General features: G+C 35.9%; 1 protein-coding gene across 1 annotated transcript; it reads left to right on the top strand.

Moving 5' to 3' along the window:
• The first annotated feature begins 12,898 nt into the window (after positions 1–12,898).
• On the top strand, positions 12,899–13,489 carry LOC110442435 (histone-lysine N-methyltransferase, H3 lysine-79 specific-like). The gene has a single exon (XM_021486042.1). The coding sequence runs from the start codon at positions 12,899–12,901 to the stop codon at positions 13,487–13,489; it is 591 nt and encodes a 196-aa protein (XP_021341717.1).
• Positions 13,490–17,932: the final 4,443 nt, after the last annotated feature.

Genomic DNA, 17,932 nt, shown 5'->3' with positions numbered 1-17,932 from the left:
TCACATACCTCTCGTGCTTCGCCCTCGTGGAATATCACGCCTTCGGTTAGACAAACCTTTATATCACCCTACGAAGAGGGCCATAAATGTATTATGTTATACCGTTAGATGCAGAAAATACTTACGTTTGGTCTCGAAACGATGTTACCAATTATTCTAGACATAGGCAAGGCGTTGTCAACTACTTTGATTCTGTGATAGTACTTGTCACTAGTGGTGGCGAGGTGCGACATATGAGCCGCCAGTACATCTCTAGATGCCGGAAGTTCTGTTCGGACTCTAGTGGCAACAGTCTTCCGCAAGAGTGTTGCGCTTATAGATTTGTTTGGGTGCACTTGCCTCCAGGTCCGGTTAATGAGTTTGTTTAGGTTAGAATGTGTCAGGGGGGATGGCCTCTCTCCACTTACCGGATAGGAATAAAACAATGTTTCAGTGTTACTTGGTGTAAATCCCGGGAGTTTGTTCCGAAGACTTTGGTACCTTTCCAAGTATTGTGGCAGGGGATCGGGCAGGCCAATGACAGCTGCGCCATATGCGCTGTTCTTATGCTGCTTGACCTGAAAAACAATAGAAGAAACGAATATATGTGTAACTAGAACTGTCGTCCTGTGGCCAACTTATACCCCCGCCCCCGCCAATTAGGTTATCCCAAAAATACCTATAAACCAATTTTTGTGAAAATCGGATAATATTTAAATTTCGACCAATCAGAGGCTAGAAAATAGCAGCCATTTTGTTCAAACTGGATATGGATGTTACCTGGATGTTTGAAATGCTATAAAGTATCTATATACCAATGTCTACAGACGGACGGACGGACGGACAGACGGACGGACATACTTACCTCCATGTGTAAGGTGTTTCCCACAGAATAAATCAAATGTTGTCTATTTATTTCTATAATTGATAACCGTAACTCTTACCTGCAGAACAGTTCCGCCATCTTTTATTTGCCTGTTCTTCAGGACATCGTCAGTTATTCCTAGGACGGCTCCGGATCTCTGCCCGTTTGTCAAAATTATTCTAAGTATCAAATATGCTAGCATCCTGTTGTATTGGGTGTTGCTATTGAGTTTGATGGGCAAGTCCTCGAACTCGCTCTCTATGTGGGCGACGTAGGCGGAACTCAAAAAAACAGCAACCTCTGTTGGTGTAGGCATCCTGTTGATGTCATCGGTTTCCACTTCCGTTTGTCGCTGTCCGATCCTCTTTCGTAGTCTCCGCTGAAGTGTTACGATTCTTGTTTTAGCGATGATCACGTCTTGGGTCTGTGCGACATGCTTCCTAGTTATCAGGAAGTCAAAAAACACTACCAGGCTACTAAGGTAGCTTTTTACGGTCCCCACCTTGAATTTTTCTAGTGCCTGGGGAGCCCAATTATCAATGATGAAGTCCGGATCCAATAGGGTATTTAAAGAGAAATTCGATGGCTCTTCGGATTTCTGGCAGTATGTCCATATTGTATATACTTGTTTGCAATATTGGGTGGACAATTTTCTATCTTTCGAAAACTCACCCCCTTGTAAATATGCGCAAAATGTTCGCAATATTGGAACACCAATGAAGCCCAGTGGCCCCTTTGGCGTTTGGTCGTCAACCGGTATGGATTCTACTTGTTCCTCCGTGAAGCAATCCACATCGGCATCTACGTGTTCCGTAGCGTCAAACGACTCACTTTCATGCGATGAAGGTGACTTGGGGGACTCCGTTTGTCCTACTGTGATTTCCATACAGGAATCTTGACCTTGTGGAGGCCAGATTTTATTGGACTTTAATTTCCTTCGACGTGGGGTCGGCCTTTCCGATACTTCGCAATCATCGCCAAGGGCAGATGCAATTTTCATTAGTGATTTCCGGTACTTCTTATCCGTTATGTTATGTACTTGAAGCAAGTGATCACGGAGGCGTGAACATACTTTTCCGCACTTCTCGATAGGGCATTCGTACACAATGTACCCTCCTTCAGTCTTTAAAACTTTTTGTTGTTTTGTTTGGGTAACTCCATGTACTACTTGGGAATGACGCCATACGTTGGATTGTAATTTACCACAAACATCACATGCGACTTTTCTTTTAATTCTCTTGTTATGCGCAGTTGGTGCTGATGACGTATTGAGACTGATTTTTTTCTGTTTTTTTGGTGGACTAGGTGGTATAATATCATCGTTGGAGGTACTCTCGACGACCTAGGTTAGTAATAAATAGAAAAAAAAATCTTAAACAAATTCCAACTCCGGATAATGCTATTTTAGTTACATATTATGCTGAATAAGTGACGCTAATGCTAAATGTATCCAACCCTAACCCTAACCGCGGTGTTTCCGTTATAGCATAATTATATTACCAATTTAGCATAAGGCGTTGCAAATTTAGCATAAAATGCGACTATTTAGCATAACCCTAATCCTAACCCTAGTTCTGAATATGCTATTTTAGTAACTTATTATGCTAACTTAGTGACAGGGTTAGGGTTAGGGTTAGGGTTAGGGTTTAGGGTTAGGGCTAGAAACATTCTAGATTAAAGTAGCATACTTACTCAGCCTGGTCCGACTGGATGAAAATCTGATACATGTCTTTATTTCCATCTGTGCATGCCTCAGCCACTCTTCCTGGCCACCAAACATTGGCAGGAAGCCCTTTTATTTTCACTAGGACACAGGAGCCCTTTAAAGATAATATTATTTTCTATATTAACCTTATCTAGGTACTCATGGAAGGTATAAATGTCTATAGAAACTGATGGTATGTACTGTTAATAATTTACATGGTGTTGCACATACATTATTCTTAATGTCGATAAAAAAGACACAAGTTTATCTTAAGTTAGTAAACATTTCAATTTATTTTGGGCAGAGTGATGTGCTTGCTCATTACTGAGTTTGGACATAATACAAAAGCTCATGATCATGTTACAGTGCAATGAACAACTTTGTGAATGATGCAAGTACTATTTAAATTCATCATTTCATTATTACAGTCAACTTAAGATATGAGACAATACAAGACACAAAATATTTGGCATGCTATCTCAAATCTTCCATGGCTCCTTTTTGATTTTCATTTCTGTTCATCTGTAAAATAAATAGTATTAAGTTGAATCAAAATTATTCAAACAAGTATTATACATAATAATGTGTCTCGTCTGTCCCGTTTTGTCAGCTTGTTAAGTTTTAAGCAAACTCCCAATTTCACCAAAATTGCTGTATTTTTTCCCCACATCAAAAAACTACCAAACAAACTTCCATATTAATGAAGTGGTGGTATATTAGCACCCTATTTATGTTAGATATGTGTAAATATTGATGCATTGTAAAACAAATTGCAATTTTGCAAAATGACTCCGCAGTATCCTCTAAATTCGCCTAAATATGACATTTATGATCCAAAAAGGTCACTCCCTTCAAGAAGTGAGAATCAAAAGAACACATGTGTTAGATATTACCGAACTTGATTCACTTTAACTATAAACTAACCTTTTAGTCAATTGGAGAAGCAATGATCTTACATTAATTTCTCAAACAGATCTTTAAACACAAACTACAAAAATATTAGACATGTATTAAGAACCCCCATATATGATCGTTAAAACCGTTGAAAATGGTACATATTTTCAATGGAATGACCATGAATATAAAATGTTGCAAATAATTTTAAAACAATAACATCAAGTGCAACTTATGTAGAACACTAAGAAAATATTCTGCTATATTATATGACAATTAATTGTCATGATGTTATCGAAGCCTCCAAGGCGAGCACAATAAATCTAGGCGAGTACAGGCACATGTACAGGTATTGTATAGAGAAACTTTTTATCTTCAGTCACATTACTCAGATACACGTAGAATCATGTTGGCTTCCATTTTCGTTGTAATTATGAATCAAATGTTGTCAGACCCCTTAGGGACATAAATACATGCAATATTACATATGCACAAAAATTCTTATAGATTTATTACAAAAAAATCCATTTATGGTCATAGATTACATACATTCAATGAATATATAATTCTCTCTACACAGCCATTCTTTTTGGCAAAATAGTGTAAGGGATAAGTTGGTCGATTCTACAACAACATTTGCCAAACTATATATTGTAAGGGTGATGAACTTGCTGAAGCTATTGTGCATCTTTATATAACTTACCACAAATACTGTTCATCATTGTGACTGCCTATCCCACGATAGGAACAATCTATTCCAATGTCGGAACACTAACGCAGTATTAATAAGTATTGCTAAAGCCACTATTACCAAAAGGAGAAGCATAAAAGCAATAATGCACTCCATCACTATTTCAGTATCGGCCATCTTGGAAGATATGTCACATGACCTGTTCTGTTCAAAATTGAGAGCTGCAATTAATCAGCACACAATGTGAGTTGCAAGTTTTACTAAATATAGAATATGAGCAAAACTTGTAACAGCTAGCACATCGTACAAATATCACTCATGTCTATACCAGTAACATGAGCATTTCGACATCAGTCTAATTGTGTGATGATCTGTCAGCTTATTATACAACTACAGGTATAAAATTGTGAGTTGCAAAGTTCTTATTGCCAGAAAAAAGACTTCTATACATTTTTTCTATCAGCCTAATTATGTGATGATCTGTCTGTATGAAATTGTGAGTTGCAAATTCTTTTTGACAAATCAGCCTTATATAATAGACTTTAAATCTATACTGGTAGGAAATTGTGAGTTGATAAACTTTCATTTTCTTGCCAATACTCCAAACAAGTTTGTGTTGACATTGTTTAAGCAAAAACAGTTCTTGATTTTAGAAGCAAGTTAGAAATAGAAGTTACATTGCATGGTGACAGCATTAACCCGAACTTAGTAATTGAATGACAGCCAGATACGTTGGTAAAACGTGACAAAATATACATTACATGCATTGTTTATTGAGCACCTACATTTCTCATAACTTGTTGATCCAGACACAGAAATGCTTACGTTACAACTTAAACTTAAACATTTACCAGGGTGGTGAATGTGTGAGCTAATGTATAACCCTCACTGAGGCTCAGCATAAAACCTAATAGTACTTGTATGTTTTTCAATTTCAAAAGTATTTTATTGACAATACATATATAATACAAACATATAAGTTAAAATTAAAGAAGATGTTAGAACAGTATTGACAAAAGAATCAGACAACAGGCTATATGCCTAATCAGATTATCAGTATTCTTCTATTTCCGGTAGCTATATATGTACAATGATTAAATATATAGAATGTTGTAATTCGTTTTCCTCTCATACACATGCACACCCACGCCAGCTTATGTGTAATACTCATTATTAAGGGACAAAACTTGCCTGAATAATAATAACAATACATGAAAATTGAATATTAATTTGGAATTTATCTAGCATGTATATAAGTAACGAAACGTTTTGATGATTTTATATAAAAGTCAACATGTATGAGCATAGTATTATGAAATTGGTCAGATGCATTACTAATATCATATAATAATTAGTGCAGATTTATATATCCTAATAGATTATATATAGTGGTAATATGATGCCTAATATTTGGATACAGAGGACATTGAAAGAAAAAAGTATTAGATCTTCCCTCTGTGCAACACATACACAGGAAGCATCATCAATCCGATGGTTTTGTAACTTCGATAAGTTAAGATCACTTTTAAAATTTCTTAGCTGACATAAAATGATGTTAAGTTTCCTCGGAACACAGTTGTATGTTGTGTGCTAATGTAACGATGTAATATAACGCACTAGAAGTAGATTAGAGGGTGTTGGTACTGTATATAGTGTACAATATTAACCAGTGTTATAAAAGTTCTATACTCCATTCACGGTGGTTCTCCAATGAAAGAGGAACTTAAATACACAGAATACAGAATATTATGCTGAAAGGATGCACTTCATCGGAAGATATGTACATGTATAGTGTTGGGAATCGGATGAGATGTTATAATCGATTATCGAAAGACTTGTCATGAACGATTAATCTATTATAGTTGGAATACCAAAACTTTGGTAAATACATTGTGTAGTGTTTAGAAAGATATTATGCTGCTATCTAAACCTAATAACAAGAGTACATAGATCATACTTCCGGCCTTATCATATATGCCATACATGTAACTTTTCGGTGCAAAATAGTAAGATCAGGGAATTTGGTCAAAAATGGTGAGATTTTTTTCTCTGAATTAGTGAGAAAATCATGAGCATGGGACATTAAACACAGAAATAATCCGGCATAGAACTATCTCATTTGTGTTATTCTGAAGCCTTTTGGAACCAAAATTGGAGATTTATTGATATTTTAGGATGAGGTTTACATGGGTACGGTTCAGATATAGTTATCAATATTTAAAAGTAAATATATCACAATACTTCCATCAAAGATGAATAATAAGAATGATATTAAAAGAAGTCAAAATTCAAGAGGTATGTCCTTGTTTACCTAGGTTAGAATATTTAATCTTCATTTGTTGAAGAAAAAAATTTAAACAAATAGTAAAAACAAATCTTCAACAAATGAAGATTAAATACTCACAATGTTTGAGATATATTTTTTTTTACTACTATTATTTTTTATATCCAATATGCGAAGAAATTTGCTTTCTTGTGTTTAAATTATGTTATTTTTATTAACACCGACAGTCCTATGCCGATAATAAGAAATTTGTTTCGGATTCCATGTCAGTGTCCGGTTTCAATTTTATAGACGCGACTTACATTTCCGTTTTGTTAAACCATGTTTTTGATTGTAATGAATTCGAACTAACAACTCTTATGTGGCTATTTAATGTTTATACCCACTGTCATCACATATTAGTTAGAAACAAGTCCCCACTGGACAGGGGATCTCTGATTTAATTGCTTAACAGGTCACCCATCGGTGGACATGACAGCAAGCCATTCACCGCGAAATCGGCCGGCCATTCACACCTTACTGTTAGCCTGGCCTGTAATTTAAGTGGTTAGTCTGTTATTTTAGACCTCTTAATGACCAAGGCCAGTGTGAATACATGTAGCTTTTATTTATTCATTAATATTTACCAAACACTGTTTCTTTTCGTGAGACCGATTGAAATTCGCGAGAAATGACGGGCCTTCACCCGACGCTTCAAACAACACGCTTGGCGAAGTTTTTAACTTTGGATGAATAGCAGTTTCAAGTAAATTTAGCATATTTAAGCAGTTTTCGATTATTAGAGATTGTAATCGAGCGCTTGTTTTTTTACCAATATCGATCGACTTTCGACTTTATTCGATGATAATGTTGGCATGACCAATGCATTGATTTTGCAAATAAAACCTGCTAAAAATAGTTGGCATTTACTTACTTCTATCAAAATTAACTTGGAAAAAATGTAGTGAGTTTGATGTAACATACCAAATATGCCATTTCACTATATTTGAATATTAATGAAATTTGTATCGATTCACGAACATTCATTTCAGCTAATTGGCACACTTTAATGGCATTTACTCTTACAAAATTTCTGTTTATGATATCCACAACTTACCTATCAAACCATTTTCACATAAGCCTTCAAGCCCCGATTGGTGACAACTTTGGAACTCCATTTTATGAGACTGGCTATTTTTGCATTTTTGATTAAATCCAAAAGCAACCGTATTGTATATCATTTACAAATCCAACAAATATCAGACTTTCCACCTCATCAAAAAAATAGATGTGTCCAACGTTGAAAATCATCAATAAATACCAATTCACTAGTTTAGATGTCTGACAAACATGTAAAGCATAATCTATATCACTGTCATTACTTAATGTGACCACCACCACTGGTTTCATGACAGCAGATGAATCCATGATATCAGTATAAATCTGTCTCCATTTTATTTTTTGGACCATTTACAAATTTCCATCCATTCAAACACTTAAATGACCTGATGCTTATCATTATTTGACTTGTGGGGTGCAAATCTGCAGCATGTGCTGCAATGTTACACTTAGATTTATGGGCTGCAAAATAACACATATGATATCAATGATCGACAAGAATCGATTAACGGTTAGATAGCCTTTACCGATGTCAATGATTGTCAATAAACTTCATAATCTATCATCTGTAGAAAATTGTTAGCATAAATGTAAAACTAACTGTAGAATGTAGAAATTTTCGTTTACCCTAGTCGTAAGATGTACACATTTATAAATAAGAGCGTGAGAGGTGGCTACTTCGTACCCCAGGCAGGCAGGATATTTTTCAATACTCCTTCCTATTACAGAGGTTTATACTGTCTTGTATCTGTATATATATATATGTAACACTTGACTTCATTATGTATACAATCAAGGTTTGAAGACCCAACCACCTGTTGTTAGGAAAGAGCAGTCTTTTACAGCGGTTGTACACCTGGTGTGTCATGTTGATTTTCCTTTATGGTCAAACCATCTGACAGCAAGTCTAATTAATTAATGGAGCAGGAAATTGTCATGAAACATCCAGATTTTTGTATAGGTCATAAACAAATTAAAGAACTCAAAAGAAGCATGTCTAATATACCACAGTAGTAGTAAACTAATATACTTATCATTAATTAATTATTTCTTTTTAAAAGAGAGAAAGCTAATTGTCAAAATGCTTGTATTTGACCTTTTTTTATTTTAGATTTTGCAAAATAGTTTAACTAGACGAATTGCTACCAATAATTATATCATTTTACAAAACTCTCAATAGAAAAAATCATGACTTTTGTCTTACCTGCATTTTGCTTTACAAGTTTTCTTTTACGACCCATCTGAAAACAGGTCAAGAAGACATGGATTAATTTATCATGATACACAGATACAGATTTTATTCTAGTTGTAGAATATTGTTTCTTCCTACAAATTTCTCTGCTACCAGCTCAGCTTTGATGTCCAATTTAAGCGTATCTGTTCTGTTAAAAGGGCAAAAGAATTATGCCATGGTGCGGCAGACTTGTTGACTAAAGCTTTAAACCTGTTTACCAAGTTTCATGAAGATTCGCACATTTAATTCCCGACATCAATCTGTTGAGTACATGCACAGTGGAAGGTCATGGTTTGTTTGTCTATTTGGAGTTTAGTGACCTCATAAGAGACATATAGACATTGAAGACGGTGAAGGTCTTGATCAAAGGTTCAAGAAAAGCTACAGAATGCAGAAAATTGCACATTTGGTTTCATATTAAGTTTTCCGACTACAACCCAAAGATGTTCATTACACGATACACAAGAACTACTGATGTGAATCTGGAAGCAATTTGAAGATCTAGACTTGCTAGTGCTTTCATGGCAAGGTTATTGACCCAACTACAGATTCTTGACCTGATGTAAGAATTGTAGTGCGAAATTCTTATGCATTATTATATACAACGAATTATGATACGATTCTGATAATTCAGAACTATAGCGATACTTGTTAATCTAGAGTTACCATCCTTAAATATTTCTCGTACGGAAAACAAAAGTTAACCTTTCTGTCAAAGCTTCCCTGTTCCAAGAACCTGGCTGCTTATGTACTTTTATTGATGTTCTTTGGTTTAAAGTCTTCAAAATGTCTTATTATTGACTTTAAAGTAACACAAGATGCAAACAATTAAATGTAATATCATTTGTCAATACAACTGTACAAAAATATTGTGATACTTTCATTATATATTTCTAATATTGCTGTACATATCGTGATACATTTCAACTGGTGTTACTTAGCACTAAAGAATTGTACATTTGAACTGTCCGTATGTCAGGAATTCTGACTTATGTTCACCAAAATTATATGAAAGTTATAAGTATCCATAACATCAACCTTTTGCATCGAGACAAGTTGAAGGTCAAGGTCATATGTCCAAGATCAAGGTCACACTAGACAGAATCTTTAAACAAAGCTTTTAATATTGAATGACAATAATTTAAAGACCAAGGTCATTGAATATATATTTCTTGACACCATATCCTGCACTGCTTGTTTGCAAATACACACCTTCAAGTTCAACTTCCATCTACATTTAAAATTTTGTAGTACTAGATACATACACTATAGTCTAAACTTTCAATCCTATTCAATGATTTCAGTGGGCCATGCATCCAAACATCTTTTTATGAACTGGGTTTTTGTACACCCTTCAAAAGTTTTTGGCAGGACGTATTATGGTATGGTAAGTGTCCAGGTAGGCGTCTGTCTGTCCATCTACACTTTGTTTTCAGCAAGATAACTTACTTAGTGTCATTCGTTTTTGATGAAACTAAGTGAGCAAATATACAACAAAAGCAGAACAAAAAGTTTTAAATTGAGGGAATTGAAATCCACGCATAATTAATTAGTGTACTGGCTCTGATTGGTCGATGGTTTCCGCACAATAACTTATTATAGGTGAAATATGACCAGATTATGATCAATCTTTGCAAATATTTATATTCTACAAAATCTTAAGTAATTAACCTACTGCGCTCTGATTGGTTGATGGTTTCCACTCAATAACTAAGTCAAATATGACTGAATTTGCATAATACAGTACAAATGCACTTCCTTTTTGTTATATTTCAAAAGTTTTAAGTATGTCGGTTTGGCATATTTTGTTGTTCTCCGGCGGCACTCTTATTTTATTTGACTTTGTATGTTGTTCAAGAAATTAAAAACAATTGACCTTAGTTTGTCGTCGATTAATAAAAAAACAATATAATTGTAGGTTTCTGCAGCATATCTCAGACATTGGTACATAATGGCCTTGAAACTATTCGCATGTGCGAGAGGAAATCGGAAGCTCACACTGATTTAAATCTAGTTTTTAAAGACTTATACAGTTGTTTCAGTATTTCAATCATGTCCAGACAGTTTGGACTTATACTTTGTACTACAAGTTATTGTTGTGTTTTAAATCTTGTTTCAAGATCTTGGTTTTTGAATAGATTTTGTATTTTTTCTTGCTTGGAGTTGACATGTTAACCATTAGTCTAACTCTTTACCTTAATTATTTTTTCGGTAAGTCACATTTCAGAATTTCAAAGCTAGATCTAAACTGAGGATTCCTTTTTAAATTACAGCGTAGGAAATAATTATACCCCCGCAACGAGGTTAGGGGGGTATACTGGAATCACCCTGTCTGTCGTCCGCAGTAACTTGTCCGGAAAACTCCTCCTTAATCAACAGGTGGATTGCATTGAAACTGTGCATGAATGATAAGTATCTTATGTAGTTGTGCAGCGGCATTTTAAATAAGGATTTCAACCCTTTTTGATGGAGTTTTGACCCTTTTTGTGAAATAGTTGTCCATGCAACTCCTCCTTAACTAACAGGCGGATTTCATTGAAACTTTGCATGAACGATCGGTATCTTATGTAGTTGTGCACCGGCATATAATGCATATTATTTATCCTGCTAAATACGTTGAAGTATAACTCTCAAATTTACATAACTTTCCGGAAGCGGGAATATTTGTCAGCCATCCTGGCGACAGCTCTAGTTTATACTGATAATAATTTTTACTAATTCCTCAATCAGTTCTTTTATTATATTTATTTTTATATTGAAAATGAAGGTTTAATATTTCATGTATTTGCAGATGCCGAGAAGTAAGAAATGGAAGATGTCCCAGGCGATGTCCGGAGTCCACAAGAAGAGACGTACTGACATGACTGAGGCTGGTAGCCTCTCCAAAACTACCGCGCTTGACATGACTGAGGCTGGTATCCTCCCTAAAACTACTGGCTGTGATCCCCAACGAACTCACAGTGAGGCTGGTATCCTGAACAAAACTACCCATTATGATCCCCAGAGAACTCATGGTGTCACCTGTGATCCCCAACGAACGCACAGAGATCCAAATGTCAAACTCAAAATGAATCTTTTCAAAAAACTTGCGAAAAATCTGTGCCAAAAAAACTGTGAAAACAAATTGTGCAAAAATTCTGCGAGAACCAACCTGTGCAAAAAAACTGTCCAGAAGAATCTGTGAGAAAATGTTTTGAGGAAAATACATTTGAGCAAAGCAAACATAAAAGCCTAATCACACATGCTGCCCAAACTGCAAACAAAATAGCTGCCCAAACTACAAACAGAACTGATGTAAGAAGTACCAGTAAGCATAATGCACTAAATGTAAACAAAGCATTTGCCCAGAGTACAAAGGAAAAAGCTACACACAATACTTTTGAAATGCCAGTACAGAATGCAAACGTGCTACCTCCCAGACAAATTCCTGGAAAAACAATGGGAAACTTTTCACAATCAGACAACAGATTTTGTTCAGAGTCTCGAGGTAGACAATGCACTTGTAATGCCGTAATGTATTTGCTATTTTCGAAGGTGATTGACACACAACACTCACCAGACATGTTGAACAAAATATTGATGAGAGGTGATAACCTTTATAAAAGCATTATACAGAAATTGAAATCCCCCAAAAAATTCAAGTCATACATGCTAGAAATTTCTGAATTGCCCTCTGTTGTTCTACTTGATTCTGTTTCATACACTATTGACAAGCTAAATATGTATGTAGGAACTATTAAAAGAGAGCAACACTCTCATTTTGTTTACACTCTCACATCAGCTGTTACTGTGACTTTGCGCAACAGTGAATTTGCCTTGGTCATTTGGAATTTGCTCAGCAATAAGAAAAGAAGGACACAAATATCTGTTTTTTGATTCACATCCTCATGGCCCTAATATGATGTACAGCAGTAATGGATGACCATTGCTTGCATCATTTTCAACAGTTGAAAATCTGGTATCTTACATGGAATATTTTTATAGCAATCTTGGTATGTCTCCCTACACTCAATTCGAAGTACAATCTGTTGTTATCGCTACTCAAGCTACAATCTCCCAGTCACTAAAAAAACCCGACGAAAGCAAAAGTCAAACTGGTGACAAAAGGACCACAACACTTGAGGAAATACTTTGATTCTCAAAACGAAATGTGTGCCAAGAAACAGAAACTTTGCAAAGAAGCGACTGTCAATACAAAAACGGAATGGCAAATAAAGACAAGCCGGAAACAGCACCTAAAGGAATACAAACAAAAGCAAAGAACAAATAAGGAATACAAGATAAATGAGAAATTGTATGATAAAAACAGACGAGAAACCAAAAGAAGCATATCACAAATCAGAGAGCAAGAACAAGTGTTCGATAGACGGAGGAAAGAATTCAAAAGAAGTTTTCGGGAAATCAAGAAACGTGAAGCTTGTGTCAAGGCCAAATCTCGATCGAAACCAGACATAAAACAGCAAGAACAAACATCAGATAGACAGAGGAAAGAGATCAAAAGAAGTTTTCCAGAAATCAAGAAACGTGAAGCCTATGTCGAGGCCAAATCTCGATCAAAACCAGACATAAAACAGCAAGAACAAACATCAGATAGACAGAGGAAAGAGATCAAAAGAAGTTTTCCAGAAATCAAGAAACGTGAAGCCTATGTCAAGGCCAAATCTCGATCAAAACCAGGCATAAAACAAAAAGAACAAACATCGGATAGAAAGAGAAAAGAGCTTAAAAGAAGCGTATAACAAAATAGACAAAAAGAACGAACATTGGAATGAAAGAGAAAAGAGATTGAAGGAATCGTACCACAAAATAGGCAAAAAGAACAAACATCGGATAGAAAGAGAAAAGAGATTGAAAGAAGCGTACCACAAAATAGGCAGAGAACAAACATCGGATAGAAAGAGAAAAGAGAATGAAAGAAGCGCACCACAAAATAGGCAAAGAGAACAAACATCGGATAGAAAGAGAAAAGACATTGAAAGAAGCGTACCACAAAATAGGCAAAGAGAACAAACATCGGATAGAAAGAGAAAAGAGATTGAAAGAAGCGTACCACAAAATAGGCAAAAAGAACAAACATCGGACAGAAAGAGGAAAGAAATTGAAATTGAATTGCAAAGCAGGCATACAGACGGAACCAGTCAAATTTGATAAAGGATAGAAAGAGAAATAGAACATTAAAAACTAAAAAAAGATCTGCAAGTAAAGAATAATGAAAAGATTGAAGAAAGGTTCAACAATGCTAAGTGTACAGCACAAGTTTCTGAAAGCTGTTGCAGATGGTCCTGTCTATGTGTGCACTTTGTGTCATCAAACATGGTTCCGGCACTCTGTTGTTAAACTTTCAAATGTGTCTCATAATCATCCACTAGTTAAGAAATGTGTAACTGGTTATATATCTCGAAACGGCAAGGAATGGATTTGTAAGACCTGTGATACAAATTTGAAAAATAACAAGATGCCTTGTCTTGCAAAAGCGAACAAAGATTCATTCCCATCAAAACCAACAAAGCTTAACTTGCACCAGCTTGAAGAACCTTTGATAGCTTTAAGAATTCCTTTCATGCAAATACGTGAACTTCCAATTTCCAGCTCAACATCCATGGAAATGTTGTGAATGTTCCTGTCGACATGCAGCCTACTATTAAGGCATTACCACGTACATTTGAGGAAACCGCTGTTGCAGTAAAACTCAAAAGAAAACTTGCATACAAGAAAATTGAGGTTACAGAGAACGTTCGCCCTAACCATGTTCTTGCATCATTACACTGGTTACTTACGAATAGTGAACTGTACAAAAACTCAGGTGTTGTATTTGATGAATCTTGGTGTACGAAAATGGTGCAGACAGAGTAGTCAATATTTTCTTGAGTGACTGTGAGCCAGAGAATCTAGCCAGTTGTGCTGAAGAAAGTGATGATTCAGATGGATTCAGTGAAATTGATACTTCTGGGAGAATTATAGGAAATGCAGATACACTGATAGATCCAATGTGTCCATAGAGTGACTCTACATACACTTTTGCACCTAGGGAAGGCCAGATTCCTCATAGCCTATACAAAGATCCAAATGCTGAAGAGTTTTCATTTCCAGCAATTTATTGTGGTCAGGCAAGAACCAAGAACACTGAAAGAGAAGTTAAAGTCCACTATAGTGATTTGGCAAAAAGGAAATTAAGACATGTCGACAGAAGAGCAGCCAACTCGGTGCTAATTTTTTTTTTTAAATGAAAAAAATACAGGCAAAACAGATATCTGATAAGTTAATCTTTCTGTCTGGAGATGCAAAAGAAAACAAAATAATATCACAGCTGCTGATGCATTGAATACATCCCAAATGAACAAACTAGTGAACCTTGATGAAGGATTTTACATTTTTCCGAACTTTGCGCAACTCGCCACCTTACCTGGAGAAAAGAAAAAATGATGTTTTTGCAATGATCAGACAACTTGGACTGCTAACATGGTTTGGTTCTCTTTCTGCTGGTGATACTAGATGGAATGACTTGCTAAGAATCCTTGGTGAATTAAATGATGGCGTCACTTACACAGTAGAGCAGTTGAAGAATATAACGTGGAAAGACAAAACTAGACTTGTACAACAAGACCCAGTCACATGTGCGAGGCACTTTGACAACCGTGTTTTACAGTTGATCAACACAGTGCTGAAGTCTGATCATGCTCCACTTGGTGAACTTGATGACTACTTTTACCGTCATCTTCAGAGAGCGAGATTGCAGAGTTTGCAGAAAAATATATCAGTTGTAGTGGAAATGTACCAGAACATCTCAAATCTCTTGTTAATATACAAACTCATAACCACTCCAAAACATGCAGGAAGAAAGGAAAAGCGGAATGTAGGTTTGGTTTCCCATTACTTCCTTTACCAAAAACTATGATCTTGGAACCACTCGATGAAGACCATGAACATCTAAAGAAAAAGTATGCTGAAATACAGACAAAGTTAAATGACCTTAAAGATACAACAAACATGTCATTTGAAGAGTTTTTGAATGCAGTCTGACGCAAGATCAGTACATTCTTTGCATAAGATCCTCATTGAAAGCACCCAAGGTCTTCTTGCAAAGGCAAATGTGTGAAGCCAGAAACAATCCATATATGCTACCACTTCTGGAAACCTTGAATGATAACCATGACTTGCAATTTTTATTGGATCCATATGCATGTGCTGTCTACATAGTTGCATACATCAGCAAATCACAAAGAGGTATGAGTATTTTGCTTGATGAAGGATGTAAGGAAGCCAGAAAGGGCAATATGGATATTAAGCATCAGGTTCGCCACATGGGTAACAAGTTCCTGAACAGTGTTAAAGTGGGTGCGCAAGATGCAGCATATCTTGTATTTCAACTACCGCTAACTAAAGCTTCCAGAGATGTTGTTTTCATCAACACATCTGAATCCATAGAAGCTGACAAAGCGTCCGCAACAACTCCAAAGTATGTGCTTAGCAGACTACGTCTCGCAACTAGATAGTAAATACCCCAAACAGAAGAAGGTTGGTGATGAAGTCAATGATGTGCAATTCACTGATACTGATGATGACACAAATGACATTACAGAAAACTGGACAAAACTGCAACTGCCTAATGGCATTAACATCAAACAAAGGAAAAACAGAAAAGTCATATGTTAGATATAATGTCAAAACAGACAGTGAAACAATTATCGAAAAAAAATACTGCTGTTCTTTCCCTGGCGAAATGAAATGGTTGATTTACTTAGAGGATACGACACGTATGAAGATCATTACAATCACGTGAAGCAAACAGTCGATCTGAAGTGTTCTGAATATGAGCACCATGTACAAGAACTCGATGATGCTTTACAACGTGCTGAAGAAGATATGTCTGAACACTTTAACGAATTGGCACCTCAGACACAACATATGGTTGAGCAAGATAAAGAATCGGGGACTACAAACAGCAACACATTTATTTATTACAAACCTCAAGCTATCGCTCATGAACAATATGACATTGACATAGATCTGGGTGTACCACTGACTGTTGGTTTGCCTGAGCAAACATCAACCTTCCTGTCCAATATTGAATTCCTAGACCTTGTCAGAAAATTGAACAAAGTCAAAGTCAAGTCAATTTTTTATTTAGAGTCGGTACATGGTATAACAATACAACATTAGCTCTAAGGAGCTATTAAAACCGACTAACATACAGGACATACACATTGCATCATAAAACAGTTACAAAGTCAATTCTTTACTCATACATCACATTTCATTTTCAGCTAAGTTAGCACTATAATTTTTTAAAAGCACATGTACACATGTAGCTGTTTAAAATAGCAGATATCAGTCTAAAAACATGGGGTGTAAAAGCAAATTTAAAAACCTTGAGAGTAATAAGTGATGCTATGTTGTTGTGTGGTATATTAAGTAGGTTGTTTGCATGTGACACATTTACATTGTGGTCCGTACCAGCTGTTTATGAGTGTTTTGAATTGCGAAAGTGTTGTTGCTGTTCGAAAGTGGTCTGGCAGAGATTTCATATTTTTGGTGCTTCAGATCGAAAAGAGTGTTTGCCAAATTTGGTTGTTCTTACTTGTGGTATGTCTGCTGTGTTGTGGTATCTAAAGGAGTATGGCTTTTGTGTGGTACTAATGAGGTCATGCAGGTATGTGGGTGTTTGTTTGTTTGTAATTTTGTATACTTCGATCGCAAAATTTCTGAGGCGTCTAATTTTGAGGGAGGGTAATTTTGAGCGGGCCAATAAAACTAAGTATGTACATGTGTGGTCGTCGTATATGAATCTGAGTGCCCTTTCCTGTATTTTTTGTCCATTTTTTGTGTGTTTGTTTCGCCACAGAAATGCCATGTGAGGGGACAGAAGTTAAAGTTTGAGAGGATGAATGAGTGATATATAGTGACTTTGCCTAGTCTGTGTAGTGTTATACATCTTTAGGAAACAGACTATAACCATGTGCTAAGCATATTTGTGATATAGGCTATACCACGTGGGTTGATATGTAAGCGGCCATGTTTGAATACAGCTTGTTTGAACCGACAGTAACTTCTTGTCATGATTTATACCAAAACATGGTGTCAGAAAGTGGTTAACACTGTACAACGACGAGCTGAGGAACAGAACTAAGCCCAGTCGACAAAATGGCAACATATTAGGTAACTGCGCCAGAGCAATTTAACTT

The sequence above is a fragment of the Mizuhopecten yessoensis genome, unplaced genomic scaffold (assembly GCF_002113885.1).
Source record: "Mizuhopecten yessoensis strain PY_sf001 unplaced genomic scaffold, ASM211388v2 scaffold716265, whole genome shotgun sequence".
NCBI classification, from domain to species: Eukaryota; Metazoa; Mollusca; class Bivalvia; order Pectinida; family Pectinidae; genus Mizuhopecten; species Mizuhopecten yessoensis.
This window is presented reverse-complemented; position numbering and strand designations above follow the sequence as displayed.

Bases quoted from the DNA above. Each gene is read 5' to 3' on its own strand.
- LOC110442435 (XM_021486042.1), top strand. From the start codon at position 12,899: ATGTGTGCCAAGAAACAGAAACTTTGCAAAGAAGCGACTGTCAATACA.